At 36.8% G+C, this 23,448-nt stretch overlaps 1 protein-coding gene across 2 annotated transcripts in view; it reads right to left on the bottom strand.

The window, feature by feature from the left end:
- Nucleotides 1-23,448, bottom strand: part of LOC150086817 (reelin-like) — a 1,004,591-nt gene that overhangs the window by 745,444 nt on the left and 235,699 nt on the right. For both annotated transcript variants that reach the window (XM_090372773.1, XM_090372772.1), the window contains exons 13-15: nt 20,693-20,802; nt 18,446-18,509; nt 9,504-9,618 (exon numbers count right to left, since the gene is read on the bottom strand). In XM_090372773.1, coding sequence (XP_090228899.1) covers nt 9,504-9,618; nt 18,446-18,509; nt 20,693-20,802 — 289 coding nt within the window. The remainder of the gene's footprint in view (nt 1-9,503; nt 9,619-18,445; nt 18,510-20,692; nt 20,803-23,448) is intronic.

Below are 23,448 nucleotides of genomic sequence, written 5' to 3' on the forward strand. Positions count from 1 at the left end.
TGGTCAGGCAAGACCTGCCCTTAACAAAACCATGCTGCATCTGAGCTATAACTGAATTCTTGTCTAGATGATCCTGCAGTGCTTCTTTAACCAGTGCCTCCATTAATTTACCTGGAACAGAAGTTAAACTAACAGGTCTATAATTACTTGTGTCAGCCTTTGATCCTCCTTTGTGAATTGGGGTTACATTTGCACATCTCCAGTCTATGGGTACCTCTCCTGAGTCCAAAGAAGCTCTCATAATTATGGCTAGGGGTTTGCATACTTCCTTTGCTGCCTCCTTTAATATAACTGGATAGATCCCATCCACCCCAGGTGCCTTTTTTATGTTTATCCTCAACAATCTCTCCTCCACTTTCCTCTCAGTTATTACAAAATCATCCAGCTCACTGCCAATGTTTACTTTACCTACATCATTCTCCTTCCTGAATAACTCCTCATGCGTGAATGTAGATGCAAAATACTCGTTTAGATTGTTAGCCACCTGAGCAGGATCCTCAACTGTTGAACCATCAATATCCAGTGGACCAATCTGATTCATCCCTTTCCTTCTCGAGTTCAAGTATGTAAAGAACTCCTTTCTGTTTTTCTTTGCATCCTTTGCCAAGGATTTTTCGTAGTCTGCCTTTGCCTGCCTAATCTCCTTTGTGACTTGGTTACAGACCAACTTATATCTATCATAGGCTTCCATGTCACCCATTAATTTGTATGTATCCCATGCATTTTTCTTCTCTGCCACATGTCCCATTAGTCCATCTGACAACCATTTAGGCCTAAACCTTGAACAATATTTCTTAGTTGGTATGTAAAGCCTGGTAGCCACCAAGATTAGTTCCTTGAATGCTTCCCATTTTGAGTTTGCTGTTGGTAACATCATCAGTTGGTCCCACTGTATAGAATTTAAATACTGTCTCAGACCATCATAGTCGCCTTTACGAAAACAAAAACCCTTCCCTTTACCTCTGATGGCAGTTACCTCCTTGAGTAAATCCCACTTCAACACACTGTGATCACTGCCACCTAGTGGTTCATTTATCTGCAGGTTCTTAATGCATGAAGAATCACTACTGATAATCAGATCAAGAGTATTGCTCCCTCTTGTTGCCTCACGAACATGCTGATGTAGAAAACAATCATCCAATAAATCCACAAAAGCCTTGCTAGTGTGCGAGTGACCAACCCACAAATTCCAGTCAATATCTGGGAAATTAAAATCCCCCATTATAAGACTCTCTGATTTACTGGCCCACTCTATTTCCCTGTACAATATATTATTATACTCATCAGAGTCATTAGGCCTATAGCACACTCCTACTCTCAATTTTGATTTCCCTATGCTTATGTCACACCAAACTGACTCGACACTGCCCTGTCCATCGATGTCAACTGGCTTCACTTCCTTTGACTTTATGTGTTTCTTAATTAATAGCATAACCCCTCCTCCCCTCCTGTCCTGTCTATCCTTTCTATATACATTGTATTCCCCAAATTCCAGTTCTGCATTACTTATATCTGTGTGACACCACGTCTCTGATATCCCAACAATGTCTGCCTTTGATGTTTTGAGCAATACCTCAAATTCATCAAATTTATTTACCAAACTCCTAGCATTGGTTGATATTGATTGCATTGATTTAATAAATCAATGCAATCAATATCATCTTGCAAGGTTGCAATTAAGTCTTTGCAACATTTAAGAAGATAGTTTTCAGTCAGTTTTTGAATATTATCCGAATTATATAAATAACCATATAATGTCTCATGTTCGTGATAAATCTCGAATCTTTTCTTAAAAGAAATAATCGCACTATCGATTATGACTAGAAAATATTGAATTCTGAAATATTCTTCGCCTGATGATCGGTTCCTTCATAACAAAATTGCTTTGTTTTTCGTCCAGTTCTTTGATTCTTAATTTCAGATGTCACTTGGTTTTTTTTTTTTTTTTTTTGGGTAGTTGTTGGCGCATCGGCTTCTGTGGCCATAATGCACCTCCCAAGGTTTTTGCAGTGTTTTTTTTTTGATCGAAGCCCAAGGCGGGATTCGAACCCGCGACCTTTCGGTTGCCAGGCAGGTGTCACTTGTAATTCTTCAGCTATTTCCTTTGCAGTTATTAAAGAAGATTTGAATCCCGATTCACGATACTGATCAAAAAAATTTAAAAGGCCTTTTAAATGTGAATTTGCAGTACCAATATCTATATTTGAATTTTGAAATATCTTGCTCACAATATTTACTTCATTCAGTATGTCATACCAAACGACCAAACTTAATAAAAATTCAAATGAAGTAAGTTTATTTTCGATTGATTGGATTTCGGATTTTTTTCATGTCACTGGTATGTTCATAAAGGTATTTCAAAGCTAGAGAAAATTGTGGTACTTGGTATCTCACAGATTTCACACTTTCGAGGCGCCATTCCCACCTCGTTTCTGACAGTGGTTTTGGAGTAAGATGTTTAACATGCTCTTTTAATATATCCCAGCGTATCACAGAACTTGCAAAAATATTATATATGCTTTGTAAATTCCCAAAAAATGAATTTCCAAGAGAAGATGATTTTGAAATGTCTCCAAGAACTAAATTCAAATTATGACTTCCGCAGGGCATATACTGTGCTTTGAAATTATTTTGCAGGATAAGTGCTTGCAGGCCTTTATATAAACCTCTCATAGGAGCTCCGTAATCATACCCCTATCCTCAACAGTTCCCTATATCTAATTCCTCCTAATTCCTCCTATTTTCTAATATGCTTTCAATTTTGGCTGATAACCCTCTTCCTGTCGAGTCTTTTACTGTTTCAAAACAAATAAATCATTCTTGTATACTCACATCACTTTCAGAGTTATCTACATTAACATATCTTAAAATAACAGATAATTGTTCTTGATGGCTTACATCTGGAGTGCAATCTAATAAAATTGTGAAATACTTAGCTTTCCGAACTGTATTTATTATTTCCTTTAACTTTTTTAGCCAAAGAAGAAATCAGTTCATTTTGTATTCTATGAGATAAATAGGAATGCGATGCTGATTTTACGCATCGATCCAAATGTTGTTTCATGATTGGGTCAAACCTTGCAAGAAATTCTATGAAATCTAAGAAATTACCGTTGTGCGGTTTATATAAAGCATCGCTACTGCCCCTGAGTGCCAAATTATGCTCTAATAAATATAAAATTGCAGCCACTATTCGTTTACAAACACATTTTAAATGCTGTGTTTCATTTTTAATTATATTTTCATGTTCTTTGTCAATAGTGTTTCCAAGTTTCAAATTCTTTTCAAGTTGTAACAATTTGTGCATAGCTTGTAAATGATATTCTGATCTTTCATGACTTTGTAATCGCGAACTTAAATGTACCCAATCGTTAAGTCCAGTTAAACACAGAGAAGTGGTATTTGAAGAGAATAACTTACATGCATAACAAAATGTGGCATCTTTGTACTTTGAGTAAAGTAACCACCTTCGTTCTTGACGTTCCCCCATTCGTTAATTTTCAGAAAAACCTCCGTTATTTTTATCTTTTGGAAAATCGTAGTTTTTTACTTGTGTCACACCATTTTGTATGATAGCCTTTCTATATTTATCAGTTATAATTTCAGGCCAAGTACCAGGATCATTGATATCGACATTTTCGTCTTCATCACTTTGTTGATTCTCTTGAAGCTGCAGTCCTCGGAATAATTCATTTTGTTCTTTGTTCAAAGCTGACAAAAAATCCTCCGTCTGTACGTTTCCCTCTGCTTCATGATTATCTTCCCGTTCTACAGTTTTCTTATCATCACTTTCCTCTTCATTAGGACGAGAGCTGGCTTTATGATGATCAGGATCGTTTTCGTGGATGTCGCACGAGTCTGATCTTCCAGTAACTGTGAATTATGCATTTCTTCAGTTTGTTGCACATTTTTGAGTGCAACAAACTCGAAAGTTCCTCTGTTTTTCCGTAATTTCTTCTCTTTCTTTTTTTCTTCAATTTATCAGAGCCACACATATACTTTCTTCCTGCATCTCTGTCTCTACTAGTTACGTTGCGAAATAGATACAAATATGTTATTTATTTTCACACCTCGCGAATCGCGATAAAAACGTCATATATATTCGAATTTGTGGGGAATATTTATTCAATAATTTGAAATGAAACTCCAATAATCTGTATCATATAATTATTATTTTTATTTGTAGGCTTTGATCAGCCTAATTGTTTATAAGGTCTCTAAGAGACAATAATATTGCAGTAGCCTAGATTAGGATCAAATGAGTAAATGGCCTACTAAAGAAGTGTAGTTAATGAGTAGCCTACTAAAGAGGTTTAAAAAATGAATAGCCTAGTCAGTGGTATATATAGCCTTTAGAGTACGATAACTATGCAAATGCTGGCAACATATAATCGTACATGTGAGCGACTTGTAAGGAGAGATATTTTAAATATATTTGAAGGAAAATATATTTTTCCGTGTTCTTTGGAGAATTCTTGGCGAGCTTTCAGATAATGCTAATAACATGATTATTGACATTTTATTTCTTATGTACATTTGTATATTAAAAATATGGCCATTTTATGGCAATGTCGCTAGATTTTGCGACAGTATTAAAACAAAAAAAAATTAAACCATTTTTATTTTGCAAAATCAGTCAGCAGCGCGGGGCCTTGTGCACTCACCCCCCCCCCTCCTCGGGCCGGCTCTGAGTACGTGTAAAGAAGTAGCACCTGTTCCTACTTATACAAAGAATAGATTCCAGGCAAATAAAAAGTTGGAACAATTTTTTCCAGCTCTCACAGCCACATATGATACCATCTGGCACACTGGGCTGCTGTTCAGGCTTCTTAGGTACTGTCAAATGGACTAACAGAATAATTGAGATGCTCCTCAATTATTCTGACATTACTACTTTCAGGACTTACTTGGAAGAAGGCATAGTAGCAGACGCTGTAGGTGGAAATTCAAAAAAATTGCCTCTCTCTAAGAAGTGGGTGGTAGCACACCTATTCTATTACACCTCTTCTTAAATTACCTCCCTCGTACCCTATTAAGATGATTTATTCCGTGCTGATGACATCCTTCTTGCATACCAAAGCTATAGCCTTAAGGGGATTTGACTGATGACTGGCCTATCAATTCAGAATATAGGAGCTTGAAACAAGTGTAACTTTGTTTCAAGCACTTATACTTCTATGGGCCATTTTCTACCTCTACCATACAGTAAGTTAACATCAACTTACTTAAACGTTAATCTAAGGAACAGGACTTTTCGCATGAAGAAACATCTAGGTGTTATTTTGATACAAAATATATCTTACAAAGTTGAAAGGGAAATTAAAAACTAGAAATTATCTTCTCAGAATGCTTGGAACAAACTGGGGCACATGTGCTTGCACCAATCATGTCATCCACTGTCTCCGGTCATTCTCCTATTGACTGCTTCTCACCAGTTTGATTTATATCAGCTCTACACATCTTGTTCAACTTAATCAAACCTTGTAAATCATCACAGGAACACTGATGCTAACAAGAACCCAGTCTCTAATATTCCTCCTCCTCTTCCTCTGACAATTTACTACAAAGCACATTCCCTCCAACACAAAATCTTCAGAATATGCTTCAACTGCCACTCTATAATGGTCTATAAAGTTCCACTGGGTGACTAGAAACTCCATTTAAGTTCAGTGACTGCAGACAGTACCATGGTCAAACTGTCATTTGCGGCACATCAGTGCCACAAATGATTATCTGTAGCAATACAATGGGTGGGGATGAAGAAAACAAAGTATGGGGATTTCATATTTCTCGATACATAAATTTTGCTAATAACAATATAATTTTCCTTTTGATTCTTATTTTAATCAAAACATCTTAATATTTTATTTAAATGTTTTATATTTTATGAAAGTTATTTTTTTTTAAAACAATAAGATGAATAGAAAAATATGTTTTAAGAATTTATAAAATTCAACTACTTACAAGTTATGGGCATGGAAATTTTCTTTTAAAGTAATTATAACACTAACAGGGAAAAAAATCCTATTCATAAATATTAACACCTGGCAATGTTACAAGCTTCTATGTGTGTGCATTGGGGAATGTGCAGATCAGAATTTTAAATCACTTGAAATACAAATATTAAATAATGTAAAAAAGTCTGAAACATCAAAATGTTATGATCATAACATTTTGATGTTTCAGAGAAAAGCACTGTATTTACATCAGAAATATTCAAAACTACCTGAGCTATTGAGCATTTTAAAATGGGATGGATATGTCAGCGATCAGATGAAATTCTGTACTGCCTTTTTTAAGAATTTTGTACCATCACTGATAGATCACCATTAATATATCTGCTAAATCTAGGCATTAAGATATTAATACAATATAAAAACAAAAGATCATCTTTATTAAATTCACCCAAGATCAAATGAAAAATCTGGCAACAAAAATAAAGCAAAAACTCATACAAGATTTTTATCTTTCAATGTTAAAAATAAAATAGGTAACTCTTTCACTCTTAGTAATTTTTTTTTTTTGTATAGCCCTCTTCCGCCAATAGTACATCATTATGAATTCTTGGAATATAAGGTGTTTTATTTTTATATACTTCCATATATTTTATCACTAATATTTTTATATCAGTCATAAAACATATGGAAAGCTGCTATTGTTATTGTTATTGTTATTTGGTTTTTTAGGAGCATTAGCAACTAAGGCCATATTGCTCCGGGATATGCGGTGGTCATTCCCTGATCTTTCCGCATCCTCCGTATTTGGTGGTGACAGGCTCGAACCCCGGTCTAATCAAGAAGTGTGTGCTAGGCACTGCTGCTCCTTCCCACCTGGCTGTGGAGGCACCAATGGAAAGCTGCATTTTAGGAAGGATTTGGACCTGTTGGAATAAGTGTAGAGAAGAGCTGTTGTTGTTGTTGTTTGGTTTTTAGGAGCATTAGCAACTAAGGCCATATTGCTCCGGTGTGGTGGTCATTCCCTGACCTTTCCGCATGCTCCGGATTTGGTGGTGACGGGCTCGAACCCCGGTCTAATCAAGAAGCGTGTGCTACGCACTGCTGCTCCTTCCCATCTGGCTACAGAGGCGCCCGTAGAGAAGAGCAACAAGATTAGTCAGGGACACAAAAGGATACCTTTACCAAAAAAGGACTTCAGTTCTGGAAACTAGGCACCTGTAGAGAAACCTGACTGAAGTGTTTGAAGCCTTAAACAGATTGAGCAAATTGAATGCTGATGCCATTCTAACTCTTGTTTGGATGCCACACATACTGGGACATAAATTTAAATTAAAAAAAAAAAAAAGGATGATTGTACGATAGCTGTGCGAAAATTTGCTTTCAGTAAGAGTGATCGACTGTTGGAAGAAACTTCCATCCAGTTTTGTGGATATGGGTAGTATTTTTTTTATTTTAATTAATTATTTATTATTTTTTTTTTCTGATGCTGCATAAGAATGTTTGTTGTTTGTTTGTTTGTTATTTGGTTTTTAGGAGAATTAGCAACTAAGGCCATATTGCTCCGGGATATGCAATGGTCATTCCCTGACCTTTCCGCATCCTCCGTATTTGGTGGTGACGGGCTCGAACCCTGGTCTAATCAAGAAGCGTGTGCTACGCACTGCTGCTCCTTCCCACCTGGATATGGAGGCACCCGCATAAGAATGCTTCCTTGTGTCACTTGCTACTAATACCAATATAATAAATCTTTATCAAAGTATCTTGATTAATTAAAATATAATGCAAAATAACAGACAGGTTCATGTTTTTGTCAACTTCCATTGATAAATAATAAAATACTATAACATAATGAAATTATCTGATTATTGTTTTTTAACAATGCATATTTATCCCTGTTTAACCTTGCCGTTTTTACATTTTACAAGCACATGATTTCTAGACTTGCATGCTGCTTATATTTAAGGTAAATAAAAGTAAATGAATGAGAAAGAATAAATTCATAAAAGGAATAAATATCCCATAGCCCGAAAAGCTTTTTTTTGCTGAGCTAATGATATATGTCTAATTCCAAGAAATATATAAAACTTTAAATGAAAAAAATTAATATTTAAAAATTGTGTTCTAAAAATAATGGCTTCCTCCTCACTCTACACATTGATATATACCAATGAGCCAAAACATTATGACCGACGGGTCGTTAAGCAAATCAAAACAACTGCATGTGAACGATGGTGCGTGCGGGGGTCACGACATGGTATAAAAAACACCTGATACTGAGCTCCGTTAATCAGTGTTACTCCTGTTCTTCAGATGGGAAAGGCAGTGGACTTAAGCGACCTTGACAAGAGCCAAATTGTAATGGCCAGACAAATGGGTCAGAGCATATCCGAAACAGCACAGCTGGTGGGATGCTCATGGTCAGCCATGGTTAGTACCTACCGAAAGTGGTCGAAGGAGAAAAAACCCACGAACCGACGGCAAGGTGTTGGACAACCACAGCTCATCGATGCTCGAGATGAGTGAAGGCTCTCGCGGGTGGTGCATGGCAACTGTGGCACAACTTGCCAGTAATTGGAATGCTGGTGACAGGAGTAATGTGTCACAACATACAGTACATTGAACCCTGCTGAAAATGGGGCTGATAGCCTCAGGCCACTCCGAGTGCCCATGCTAACTACAGTTCACTGGCAACAGCACCTATAATGGGCATGCGAGCATCGAAACTGGACCTTGAGTGATTGGAAGAAGGTCATCTGGTCCGATGAATCACGTTTCCTGTTGCATCATATGGACGGCCGGGTACGTGTGTGTGTGTGTCATTTACATGGGGAACTGATGGCACCTGGATGCACCGTGGGATGAAAACAAACCAGTGGTGGCGGTGTCATGCTTTGGGCGATGTTCAGCTGGGATACTCTGGGTCCAGTCATCTATGTGTTGGGCACTCTGATGTCTACCACCTTCCTAAACATCATTGCTGACCAGGTACACCCTTTCATGGCAATGGTCTTCCCCTCTGGCGGTGCCGTCTTTCAGCAGAATAATACACCATGCCTCACCGCCCGGATTGTTCGAGACTGGTTCGCAGAGCATGAGGAAGACTTCCAGGTATTGCCCTGGCCTCCAAATTCCCCAGACATCACTCCCATCGAGCACCTGTGGTTTGTGTCGGAACAGCAACTCCGATCTGCAATGTCTCAACCACGGACCTTACATGAGTTAAAGGATCTGCTGGTTACATGTTGGTACCAGATACCATAAGACACATTTAGAAATCTTGTAGCATCCATGCCTCACCAGGTACGAGCTGTTTTGGCTGCACGTGGAGGATCAAAATCATATTGGGTAGGTAGTCATAATGTTTTGGCTCATCGGTGTATTTCATTCATGATAAGCTGACAGAGATGTTAAAAAATATTTCTCATATCTCATAATCTCGATTTAATATTTTTCAGCCAACATTCAATACATTCGCACTTATACGTGAATAAAAGAATATAACATGCCATTAAACTTGAATATGAAATATTGATGAAAAATTCATACCTTGATAATAGTTGGAGTGGGCTGCAGAACTGGATATGAAAATAATTCAGATAGAAATTCTGGGTTTGATATCACAATATTTTGGCAACTTATTCCAGAATATCCAATTTCGCATCTGAAAAAAAGAAGAAAAAAATCAAATTATTTATAAGAAATACTGTGCAGTAAACCTGAGGGTGGGTGACAAAGTTTGAAACTGATGTCACCAAGCTTCATAATACAAATATCTTTCCAAAGAACAGTCCCCTATTCTTGATATGAAAATGATATAATCCACTGTTTCCTTTGTGAAACTGCTGCTATTTCTTGCTCCTGAATAAACATTCCGAATCTTCAAATAAAGAAACTGCTAGAAGACAGGAGCCGGTGAATTAATGTGGAATACATCCAAAGAAATAACCATTATCAAGGCTAAGGGAAAGAATTTTCATTTATTCAAGGAGGGGTTTTTAGATAATTAATAAATTATCTAAATTTATTAAGATAATTTATTAGATAAATAATATAAGATAAATTAATTTAGATAACTGTAAAAATGTGATTTTTTAAATTTATTATTTTTGAATTTTACTATTAAGTTAAACATGACCTGTAATTAAGTAAAATATGATATTATAAAACTGTTATGAACTACTATAAAAAACTACTATAAAAAGTACTATAAACTGGAGATGTGCAAATGTATCTCCAATTCACAAAGAGGGATCAAAGAGTGACATAAGTAATTACAGACCTGTTAGTTTGACTTCTGTTCCAGGGAAAATAATGGAGTCACTGGTTAAAGAAGCATTGCAGGATGATTTAGACAAGACTGCAGCAATAATTCAGACACAGCATGGGTTTGTCAAGGGGAAGCCTTGAATGACCAATTTGATTGGATTCTATGATCTGGTAACAAAGGAACTGGATGCAAAAATAATTTTGATATCATATACTTGGATTTCAGGAAAGCTTTTGATACTGTTGCACATGGAAGACTACTGTGCAAATTGGAGCAGTATGGCATTAAGGGCAAGTTGCTACAATGGATAAAAGTTGAGTGGGAGAAGAGAGAGAGTGGTGGTCAATGGGTACTACTCTACATGGACTAATGTTATTAGTGGTGTCCCTCGGGGTTCGGTGTTTGGCTCGTTGTTTTGTATATTTATCAATGATATTGGTGAAGGTACATCAAGCTTGATGTCAAAGTTTGCAGATGATATAAAGGTTGGCAGGGTTGTTACTAACAGTAATGATAGTATGCTGCTGCAACAGAATCTGGAAAAGTTGGGTACATGGGCTGAGAAGTGGCAACTGAAGTTTAACATTGACAAATGTAAAGTAATGCATATGGGTAGCAGTTACCCAAGAGAAAAGTACCAACTATGTGGTGTTACACTCAGGGTAGTGGAGAATGAAAGAGATCTTTCATTCTTGTGCAGTCAGATATGAAATTTTCTGAACAGGGCAGACAGGCCAGAGTAGGTAATGGGGGTCTTGTCGATGATATACAGGAATTTTGTGAGCAGGGATAAGGAGGTGATTATCCCCTTGTATAAGGCAACGGTTAGGCCACACCTTGAGTACTGCATACAGGTCTGGAAGCCACATTTTAAGAAGGATGTAGAGTTGCTAGAACAAGTACAGAGATTGCCAACAAGACTGGTGAAGGGAACAAAGGGGTTCTGTTATGAAGAAAGGCCCAAGTTCTACAAATTGCAGCTTCTGGAGACTAGGCACTTGCAAAGCAATCTGATTGAGGTGTATAAAGCCTTGAATGGATTGAGCAGGCTTAATGCTTATGGGATTCTTTCTCTTGCTTGGATTACAAACCTGAGGGGGCATAAATTCAAACTGAGGAAAGACAGTTGTAGAATATATGTGTGGAAGTTTGCCTTTAGCCAGCGGGTAGTTGATTGCTGGAACAAACTTCCATCTTTTGTTGTGGAAGTTGATAGCTTAAATAAATTTAAGGCTGAACTAGAAAAACATTTGGAATGACCGGATGGGCGAAATAGGAAGGGGTTTTTTTTTTTTTTTTTTGGCTGATGCTATATAAGGTTGCTTTCTTGCATCGTGTGCCTCTGCTAATGCTAAAATTGTTACAAATTTGGTATATATATGTGGTATAAAAATCTCAATATTTCAAGTTTCCCCATGCCATGGAATATTGTTTTAATGGTGTTTCGAAATCTCTCCCAAAATGGTGTTTCAAAATCTCTCTCTTTTCTGCCACTCCTTGAATCAGTCCAGATGCAAATAGTCAAGATAATTAATTATCTTTCTCCCACTAACTCCACTCCTTTTCACAGAGACATTCTGTTTTAACTGCATGCCTTTTCTGAGAATATTCCCATGGACACTGTTCTTCTGAATCAGCATCTGTAATGCAGTACTGTTTTCCACACTAGTCTGAACACATGTATCATACACGTCTCAACATATATTCATAGTTCAGCTTGAAACACATTGAACTGTTGATTATTATATATTTTTTTTTAATTTAACCTCTGTATGAAACCCTCCAGCATATGATAGCACAACAAAGCAAATGACCCTCAGTCCCTAGCAGCTTTCACTCTCCCTCTTATGGCAGCGAGAGGATCAGAGTGTAAGCAGAAGGTGCTAAGAATCTCTGGGTATGATCAGGCTGCCATGCACGGAAACTGAACTTGGCCTGTTATAACGTAAGAACACTCATTGGTGAAGACAGGATATTAGAGCTGGAAAAGGAATTAGAAAATGTGAATTGGAATATCATCGGATTGGCTGAAACAAAAAGAAGAAATGAATCACTTATAAGTTTATCAAGTGGAAATCTGCTGTCCAATGGAAACAGCGAAAGGAGTGAAGGTGGAGTTGGGTTTCTGGTCCATAAAGATTTTAAAAACAGCATTTTGGAATTCAGAAGTACATCACCAAGGGTGTCAAGACTAATACTCAAGATTTCTAAGAGGTACAAGCTAAAGATTATAATGATTTATGCACCAACATCGAGCCATGATGATGAAGAGGTTGAAGAAATGGACACCGAAATTGAGAATCTTCTAGATGAGCAGAAAACCCACTACACTATTATTATGGGGGACTTCAATGCTAAGGTTGGAAAAAGGCAAAACAGTGCAGAAAGAGGAACAATAGGAAATTTTGGAATTGGTGAAAGAAATAAAAGAGGTGAAAGACTTGTGGAATTTGCAGAATCTCAAGGACTGTCAGTAATGAACACTTTTTTCAAGAAAAGGGTGAACAAAAAGTGGACATGGAAGAGTCCAAATGGATTAACAACTAATGAAATCGACTTCATCCTCACTAACAGAAGATATATTGTGAATGATGTTACCGTCCTGAATAAGGTAAATGTTGGAAGTGATCACAGAATGGTAAGATGTACACTTGATATAGATGTAGGAAAGGAAAGGAAAAAACTGACTCAAGTAAATAATACAAAGGTCTTTGAGATAACAGAGGAGGAGAAAAAACAGTATGTACTGGAACTTAAGAACAAGTTTGAGCTTCTGCAGACTGCTGAGGACCATGTTATCGATGAGGAATATTACAACTTTCTGAAAGTGATAAAGCCTAAGAAACCTATAGGGAAAAAGAAATCCAAAGAAGAAAAAATTAGTCAAGAAACACTTGTCATGATGAACCGAAGACGACAAATTAAAAGCAAGAAAAACACTGACAGGGAGAAAATTGAGTATACTGAGTTATGCAAAGCCATTAGAAAGAGACTCAGAGAGGACATCAGAAGATTTAACACAAGAAAAGTAGAACAAGCATTAAGGGAAAACAAAGGATTTAAATCAGCAGCCATGAGCAGTAATACAGAAAGACAAATGATACTGAAACTGAAGAATAGCGATGGTGTACTTATAAACAGCAGAGGACTACTATAGAGAATTATACAAGGAGCAGGGGAATGATGCCAGCAGTGGGGAAGATTGCAAAGTAGCAACACATACGACATACCCGATATTCTTCCTGATGAGGTAGAACATGCATTGAAGAAAATGAAGAATCGGAAAGCCCCGGGGGAAGATGAAGTTACTGTACAGTTGTTAAAATAGGGAGGAAGAGACATAACACAAAAACTGGCAAGGCTCTTCACAAAGTGCATTAGAAAAGGTGTGATGCCTAAGCAGTGGAACAATGCAATCATAGTTTTGCTGCATAAGAAAGGAGATAAATCAGAAATTGGAAATTATAGACCAATTAGCTTGTTATCCCACATCTACAAGTTGTTCACAAGGGTCATTACTAACAGATTAGAAAGAATACTTGATGAGAATCAACTGAAAGAGCAAGCTGGCTTTAGGACAGGATTCTCAACTATGGATCACCTTCATGTAATATCACAGCTAATGGAGAAAGCAAATGAATATAAAACACCATTATGCCTGGCATTTGTGGATTATGAAAAGGCATTTGACTTCATACAGCATAAGGCAATGTTTCGGGCACTGGAAAGACAAGGCATAGATACCCCATATATTATGATTTTGAAGAAAATATATGAGAGTGCTACCTCCTTTATTAGACTAGACAAAGACAGTAGGAAATTTAAAATCGAGAAAGGAGTTCGACAAGGAGACACAATATCTCCGAAGCTGTTTACTGCTGCCCTTGAGGAAGCTTTCAGAAGATTAGACTGGTCGCAGAAAGGAGTCAATGTGAACGGAGAGTACCTAAACCATTTACGATTTTCAGATGACATTGTGGTCATAACCCATGATCCCAAAGAATAAGAGGAAAATCTTAATCAGTTATGCACAGTTAGTAAAGATTTTGGACTAAAGATGAATATGGCTAAAACAAAAGTAATGATGAACAAGTATGCCACAGAAAGGGAAATAATGATTGAAGGAGCAGTAATTGAAAAGGTGGAGTCATATGCTTATCTGGGACAAGTTATTAGCTGTAATAATGATAAATGGCTGGAAGTCAAGAGAAGAATAAATTTTGGATGGATAGCATTCAGGAAATATAGTCACATACTGAAGAGCCCAGTTTGTCTGAAACGTAAAATAATGAACCAATGTATACTCCCCACCATGACTTATGGAAGTGAAACTTGGGCACTCACCAAAAGAATGGAAGAGAAGCTGAGAACTACACAGCGAAGAATGGAACGAATTATATTGGGAATCAGACTGTTAGATTAGAAGAGAAACACATGGATTAGGCAGCAAACTCAAGTAAAGGATATTCTTATCAAAACTAAAGAACTAAAATGGTCTTGGGCAGGACACATAGCTCGAAGACATGATGACAGATGGACTAAGAATGGTACCCAAGAGGAGCTGGAAGAAAACCTGGAAGATAAAGGTGGAGATGGATAGGTGAAATTCATGAGTTTTTGGGTAGTAAATGGATGGCCAGTGCTCAAAACAGAAGGAACTGGAAAGTTGCTGGAGAGGCCTTCATCCTGCAGTGGATTGAAAATGGCTGATGATGATGATGATGACAATTCTTGGAAAACAAGCATACACATTTCTGGAAATTACAATATACATAAATTCATGTCTTATGTCAATGAATTTCTAGTTTCCTAACCCTTTCGTCTTTGGGTGCTGTAAGAAAGAAAAAAAAAAAAAAAAAAATACAGAAAATGTTTAAGTTCCCCACAGCAATTCATTAAACACATTAATTATATCCAGTGCTTTTTTTGTGACAGTACGCAATGGTACAGTGTAATGGCACCTTTATTAACAGTGACATCTGGATGCAGTTCACTTCAAAATTTGTAATATTCCATAAATTTTTTTTACATGTTTATCTACTCTTCAAATAAGCTTAAAATTATTTAACTAAATTTACATTTTTCACTGTCTATTGGTAAGATATTTTCTAAATATGACTGTATAACCATTTTTATAATTCTAAATTGCTCAGTCGGACCTCTGTTTAATTATTTTGGACTCCCCTTGAAAGTTACATTTAAAATAGTTTCCGTTGAGCGAGAAAATTTTCACATAGCGAACGGATTAGGAGAGAATTAACTCAGTATGCACTTTTCGCATTTCTAGCCTTCGGGCAATTTAGGCAATTAGTGCTGCTGGGCCAATTAAGAGAGCTAAAGGAATTACCATTCTATAATTTAGTGGTACCTGGTAAAACCTATCCGACCACCTGTCCCCCGTACGGAGAAGTCGCGCTGGTCAACAGTGAGTAGATATTCCCAATGGGCTCTGGCCCACCTTCTACTGCAGTGGTGTCCAACCTTTTCCCTTACAGGTGCCATATTCAAAAAAATTCAAAGTTAGATTTCTTTAGTGTGTTACATTTTTCATATCTTGTTGCATGTAAAAGTAAAATTGAAAATATTCAAAAATTTTATTAAGTACAATACACAATTACATTTACTGAACAAAACATTTAATGAGAATTTTTTTCATAATTAACAAAATTTAAAATGCTGTTTTAGTTCACTTTTCTCGCGGACCGTAGGTTGGACACATTCGTGAATCAACTGTAAGCACCCTGTTCGAGAATTAGGAGGGAGTAATTTCTTTTACCCCGACAAATAATCATCAGTTGTTTCGCGGAAGTGCGTTATCCACATTTTTCGTAAATTTTCCCTACCTCTGTTTACATGGTCACAGTACCTGAATATCCAAATGACACTGACATTTTCAAAACAAAAAAAAAAAAAAATTCAAATTTAAGAACTACTGACAATACCGATGACGAGAGAAGGAAAACAAGGAAAGTGAAGGTATTAAACCTTCTAGGCATGAATTGTTGGCATTTGGTGAAAATGAAGTAAGAAAATTGTCAATTAGGTTACAGTTAAATGCAATTTGTGGATTTCGGGGGTACCTAATTTAAAAGATGGTTTCAGAAGAATTGAAGAATTTGAGGGACGCTCTGAGTATGATACCAATTTCATCGAGTGAATGTGAATGAGGATTTTCACAAATGAATCTGATCACCAGCCCAACCAGAGCTTCGTTGATGATAAAAACAGTTTCTTCACTACTGTTTCTTAAAACTGTAGGCCCACCGTTGACCTGCTTCGATCCAGCAAATATGTCGATTTGTGGCTGCTTTGGAAAGGTCATTCAGCGGAAAGAGGAAGAAAAGAAGTCGGGGGTGTTGGATGAGAATTTAATAAAAATTTGGAATATTCTACAAAAACTTTATTATAAAATTATTTTTACTTATTATTTTTAGGGGCCATAGTTTAATGAAGGACCCTTAAAATGTCACTCGGTTGTCTGCCTGTCTGTCCATCCGTCTGTCACAGCATTGTATCTCTGGAACCACTCAACCTATTGACTAGAAATTTTGTATGGGTTTGCACATCAAGTGGGCCAACATTACACCATATTGAGCCGACCGGGCTAGCCGAGTGGGTAAAGTACCTGCCCGGCAACCCAAAGGTCGCGGGTTCGATTCCCGCCTCGGGCTTGGATCAAAGTACTGCAAAAAAACCTTGGGAGGTGCAATATGGCCACAGAAGCCGATGCGCCAACAACTACCAAATCAAAAAAAAAAAAAAAAAAAACACCATATTGATCATTGTTAACAAAAATTTGTCTGAGAAATGGAGGAGGTTAAAATGTGGAGGGAAAAAATGTTGTTGACAACCTACAGCTACACAGTTGGAAAGAGCTCAACAAGTATGTTTAAAATATAATTTTGAAATATTTTTAAAATTAAAAATGGCGGCGTCAGACAGGAAAATGTAAGTAATTTTCATGTCCCCTCTCTATTTCCGTCACTAATGGAGCTAAAAATTTAAAAATCACATTAACATTGCGTTTTTCGATGCTTATCAAGGGAAAATTATTGCGATTGAAATCTATCATTTATTTTTGTGTTAAAATTAGTTCAAAATCTTTTTTTTTTGTTGCACTTCAATTTATTGAACTTCAATAGCGTGCTTCTTTTTACTAAGTAACTCTCCTTTTAGTGACAAAAGGTTGCTAAATAGTTAGTTAATAATTCTATAAAGGTCATTTATAAATTTTGCGCCAAAATGTATTTTTTAACAATTTTCAAAGATGGGGTTGTCCCGGCAAGGAGGTACTCGGAGAGCCAGTGTTGAGGCAGTGGTGGGGAGGCGCCTGCTTAGAGTCTTGCAGGGCCCTCACCTGCCAGTCACTTCTCCCCCAAGACTTTAATCGCTTCTGCAAGAAGAAGTCAGAGTCGCTTCTCCCACCCTTGGTATTCACAACAACAACTGGAAAGACTCAAATAGACAACGTTTTCGTTATTTCCTAAGTTTTAGGCCAAGCCGGAGTACTAGAAACTTTTTTCGGTTACCATAAAGCTCTCTATTTAAGATACTACACTAACGAAAATTCGTGTCATCCTGAGTGCCCGGCACTCAGTAGTTGACCGATTTATTTACTTATTTTATTCACATTTTACTTATTTTTCTATATATATTTGAATAATAAATTTATACTTAATAAACTGTGTTAATATACTAAATTTGTTGTTCTTATTCCAAAAACATTACTACGAAAGTAACTATCAGGGAAAAAAAATTTTTAGAATACTTTTCATATCCTTTTAATTTTCAATTTTTCCTGATAGCAAAGAATGAGTACTGGCACCTATTTTTTAAAAAAAAAAAGCACTGATTATATCTATACTATATGTTAAATAATTTGTTAATTATCTAATTTTAAAAATAATTAGCCCATGGCAGTTGTTTTGCACATATAATTTTCATATTCTGGTTGCAATATGGGATAAGTATATTACATTTGGTAAAATTATATCACTTAAATTTCGAGAATTTTAATAAAGTATTCATGCTTTCAGATACATTATTTAAATTTCTCACTGATTCTTCCTAGATCTATTAGTTGTACAAGAGCATTTATATAACTAATAGATACAAGAAATAATATATGAGTAAATACTGAAATGACTTCTGCTTATGAAATAAATAATTCATCATTTAGTTAATGTTTAAAATTTGTTAACTATAGAAAAAATAAACGTACTTGCAACCTGATGTGGTACACTTTCCATGACTGCTACAAGCATTTGGACACATTCCAACAAAAACTAGAAACAAACCAAATATTAAATATTAACTATAAGTAAATAACTTTTAATTTATAGATTACATAATTCTGTATCACGATATGTTCAGAAATAAATAATAACATTAAAAATAGGGATTTATCTGAATGTATCCCCAATTCAAAAAAAGGTAGCAATAGGTGACATGAATAATTATAGACCTGTTAACTTAACTTCTGTTCCAAGGAAAATAACTGAGTCACTGGTTAAAGAAGTAATTCAGGACTATCTAGACAGGAATGCAATTATATAGCAGTCACCACATGGATTTATTAAGGAGCAATCTTGTCTGAACTATCTGATTGGATGCTAAGATGCAAAAAATAATTTTGATATCATATATTTGTATTTCAGGAAAATTATAGTAGTGCTGGACATAAGAGACTGCTGTAGAAATTGAAGCAGTATGGCATTAAGGGCAAGTTATGATATTGATAAAGGGATGGCCTGATTAGGAGAAGACGTAGAGTGGTTATTAATGGACACTGCTCTTTGTGGGTTAATGTTATTAGTGGACTCCCCCAGAACTGGTATATTTGTGCTGGTATTTTCTATATTTATTAATGATACTTTAACAATGTACCGCACAGTTGGTACATACTTTACTAGCTTAATATACCAACTGTACTCCAGGTTAATGTATCAACTGTAGTATAGTGGAACTCAGGATAGTGGAAAATGAAAAATACTTGGGGGTAACTGTGCAGTTAGATATGAAGCTCTCTGTGCAGTGCAGACAAGTTGTCAAGACAGCTATAGGGTTTTGTCAATGATATATAGGAACTTTGCTATCAGGGATAAGGAGGTGATTATCCTATTGTACAAGGCAATGGGTGGGCCACACCTTGAGCTGCATACAGATCTGGAGGCTTCATTTTAGAAAGAATGTAGATCTGCTAGAATGTGTGCAGAGAAGGGTAATGAGATTGATAAAGGCAACAAAAGGGCATTTTTGTTCCCTTTATCAATCTCAACAAAGGCTTCAGTGCTATAAATTGCAGCATCTGGAGACTAGACAACTGTGAGGTGATTAGATGTGGTGTTTAAGGCTTTGAATGAAATTGAGGAAGGAAGGATACAGAAGTTTGCCTTCAGACAATGGGCAGTTGATTGTTGGAACAAACTTCTAGATGTTGTTGTCAAAGTGGGTAGTTTGAATAAATTCAAGGAAAAACAAGACAAATTATTGTATGAGATGAACATGTGATGTGGGATGGTTTTTTTTTTTTTTTTGGCTGATGCCTTATAAGCTTGCTTTGTTGCATATTTGCCACTGCTAATACTAATACTATATTCGTTCTACATATCATGTTTACCCAGATATACGTCACATCCTCAAATAACTTTTTTGAATTTTTTTGAATTTTCAACCTTACTCTCTCTTCTCTCTCATCTTAAAAAACAGTTCCAATACCTTCACTTTTTCATAGGCACCTCCGTAGCCAGGTGGGAAGGAGCAGCAGTGCGTAGCACATGCTTCTTGATTAGACCGGGGTTCGAGCCCGTGAACCCCAAATAAGGAGAATGTAGAAAGGTCAGGAAATGACCACCGCATATCCCTGGAGCAACATGGCCTTAGTTGCTAATGCTCCTAAAAACCAAAAAACAACAACATCTTTTCGTACTAAATTTTTTTTTTCAAAAATTGATGTTGCAAAAGAAAATTACACAGATGGAATGTACCTAACTAGATAGCGATATCTATGTACAAAAACAATAATTTTGTTTTCCTCTTGAAAAAAGCTAAAAATTTTAATCATTTTTAACTTCCACTCATTTGAATACTATCGCTGCTACTTGTATTGCTGTTACTGCTTTCATTTTCATGTGAATATAGATGAAAATGCTCATTCAGTTTGTCAGCTGCCTGAGCAGGATCATCAACATCAGACCACTGATATCAAGTGGACCAATCTGATTCATCCCCTTCCTTCTAGAGTTTACATAAATAAAGAATTTTCATCCTTTGCCAAAGGTTTAAAAACTGTCTAAGATCACCATAGTCACCTTTATGAAAGCAAAAACTTCTCCCTTTACCCTGTTTGAGACTTTTTTTTTGGTGCATACTGTAATAAGCTAAAGAAGATTAGAGAACTGCAATTTACTTCCCCTAAGTAAAATATAAATAATGATTTAAAAACACATGCTTAATTATTATTACTGACCATCATCTATAGCCCAGTTAGACTGCTCATACTTCTCCCATTGTTTAAAACGTAACCTGATCCCATCTGTGAGTACTGCATACGGAAGTGGAAAAGCTATGGTATTCCATCTGAAAAAAAAAAAAAGACATATTATAAGTGTTCTGTATTAGGTGACTTTGTTATAATAAATAACCATCTGATTGGTATTAAATTTTTAAGTGATATTTCAAAAGTGTTTTAAACCAGCTGTGGTGGCATGTCTAATCATGACACACAATAATGGCACAGTTGTTGTTGTTGTAGTTCGGTTTAACGACACAAGGGCTACTACGGCCAAATTGTGTCTCCTGATCGTTAATTTACAAAAAACGTATTGCTAGAGAGATTAAATTATATACTTCTGTACAAACCAATATGTTTTAGATATAATAAAAGTTCTTCAATATTTGCTTCATTTCCTAAGATGTGAGATAAATCAGGTGATATATTCAATGTAGACAGTGACCGAAAAGTGTTTGACCGGATGGTTGAATGCAAGGGACAATCAACCAGGAAATGACGGACTGTAAGTTGCGTCTGACAGGATGAGCACTGTGGTGGGCTTTCTCCCAATAATAGGAAGAGATGAGTATGGTGAGTGTGTCCAATTCTCAGTCTTGCCAGTACTACTTCCTCTCGTCTGTTTCTTCGGAAGCCAGACAGCCACAGCTTTGGGTCTTCTTTTATTTGGTATAGTTTATTGTTAGTGTCACTTTTCCAGGTCTGTGACCATTTATTGTAGCAGGCTTTGCGTATGACAGACTTAAAATCAGAGAAAGGAACCTGAGGATGTTGTGAGAGAGTGGTTTCGGGATGTTTAGCGGCAAAGTCAGCACTTTCATTTCCCAGAATGCTTGAGTGGCCAGGGATCCAGCAAAATCTGATTGACTGATTGGACACACTGCAAACGAATAGCTGGGAATGAATCTGTTTCAATGTAGGGTGAGAAATGGAGGAATTCTTCTTTATGGCAGAGACAGCACTAAGAGAATCTGTGTAAATTATGGCAGATGAGATGGAAAGCTCAATTATCTTACTAAGCGCTAACTTAATGGCATATAATTCGGCTGTGAAGACGATGCAGGCAAGCGGTAGAGTGGCTGAAATTGTACATAAAGGGAAAACTGCCGCAGCACCTACCGTACTCTCAGTTTTTGAACCATCCGTATAAATTTTACAGGCATGGTTGTTCATAGCATGAGCTGAATGTAACTGTCTGATATTGCAGGAAGGTATATTTTTCCCCCACTGGAGGAAGTATGTATCTTGAGAGACAGACACATATGTCCACGGAGCAACAGGTGTAGTTGTGTCTTGGAAAATTTCATTTAAATTGATATTCCAAGTCTGAACAAGCTCTTTTATCCTGATAGAGGTGGGTCTATTTTCATTTGGTTTGCTCTCATAGAAGGCGTCCCAACGGGTATTATAGAGATACTCCCAACTTGGGTGCGATGGTAGACTCTGGATCTTAGCAGCGTAGCGAAGCAATAGTGTTTTTCTACGTAGATGTAATGGGGGATCATGCGCTTCAATATATAGACTTTGGATAGGAGAAGTCCTGAAAGCTCCTAGCGCAGTCCTCAGAGCACTGTGGTGTATCATATTTAGCCGTTTTAAAGTAGTGCTTCTGGCAGAGTCATACATCGGACAACCATAATCTAGTCGTGAACGGATTAAACTTCTATAAAGATGCAACAAAGTACACCGATCAGCTCCCCATGACATAGATGAGACCGAACGAAGTATATTTAAATGCTTTAAACAAGAAGTTCTCAAATAAGTGATGTTAGCTTGGAAATTTAGTTTGCGGTCTAGTAATAGTCCAAGAAATTTAACGGTATTAACAAGCGGGATTGGAGTATTGTTTATTTGTAGTTCAGGTTCCGGATGGAGAGCTCGCTTCTTGCAAAAGTGAGTGACAGTGCATTTCTTTTCTGACAATCTGTAACCGTTCCGTGAAGTCCAGGCCTCTATTTTGGTTATGGCTAGTTGTAGCTGCCGTTCAATGGTATTCATACTTTGAGATTGACAGGAAATGGTAAGATCATCTGCATACATATAAGTTTGAACAGTTTTTGGGATATCTCGTGTCATTGTGCTAACTCAGATTGAAAACAGTGTTGGACTGAGTATTGATCCCTGCGGAACTCCCTCTTCCTGTATGTGAGATGTAGAGAGGACGTTTTTGTATCGGACTTGAAAAGAGCGCATTTGCAGGAAATTTTGAATTGTTTCCGGCAAATGGCCCCGAAGCCCCAGATGGTAAAGGTCCCTAATAATACCATGACGCCATGTTGTATCAAATGCCTTTTCAAGATCTAAATTGACCATGACTAGATGTTGTTTCACGACAAAGGCATTGCGGATATGAGATTCGGCTTTGATAAGCACATCCAGCGTTGATCTATTTTTCCGAAAGCCATATTGTTGTTCTGGAAGGAGATTCTCTGACTCCAGGATGTAGTATGAACCATCCTTTCGAAAATTTTTCCCAAGCAGCTCGTAAGAGTTATTGGCCTGTAATTTTCAACACAGGAAGGATCTTTTCCTGGTTTTGGTAAGGCAATAACGAACGAATGGCGCCATGAAGAAGGATAGGCATTTTCGGTGAAGATCCGATTATAAAAAATTAATAGAGTTCTCAAGTCTTCATCAAGTAAATGCTTTAGCATAATGTAATGAACTCCATCTGGACCTGCAGCGCTATTGGAAGATCTGTTTAATGATTCTTG

This window comes from Mastigoproctus giganteus, chromosome 4 (genome assembly GCF_048544385.1).
Source record: "Mastigoproctus giganteus isolate SK-2022 chromosome 4, ASM4854438v1, whole genome shotgun sequence".
Lineage (NCBI taxonomy): Eukaryota > Metazoa > Arthropoda > Arachnida > Uropygi > Thelyphonidae > Mastigoproctus > Mastigoproctus giganteus.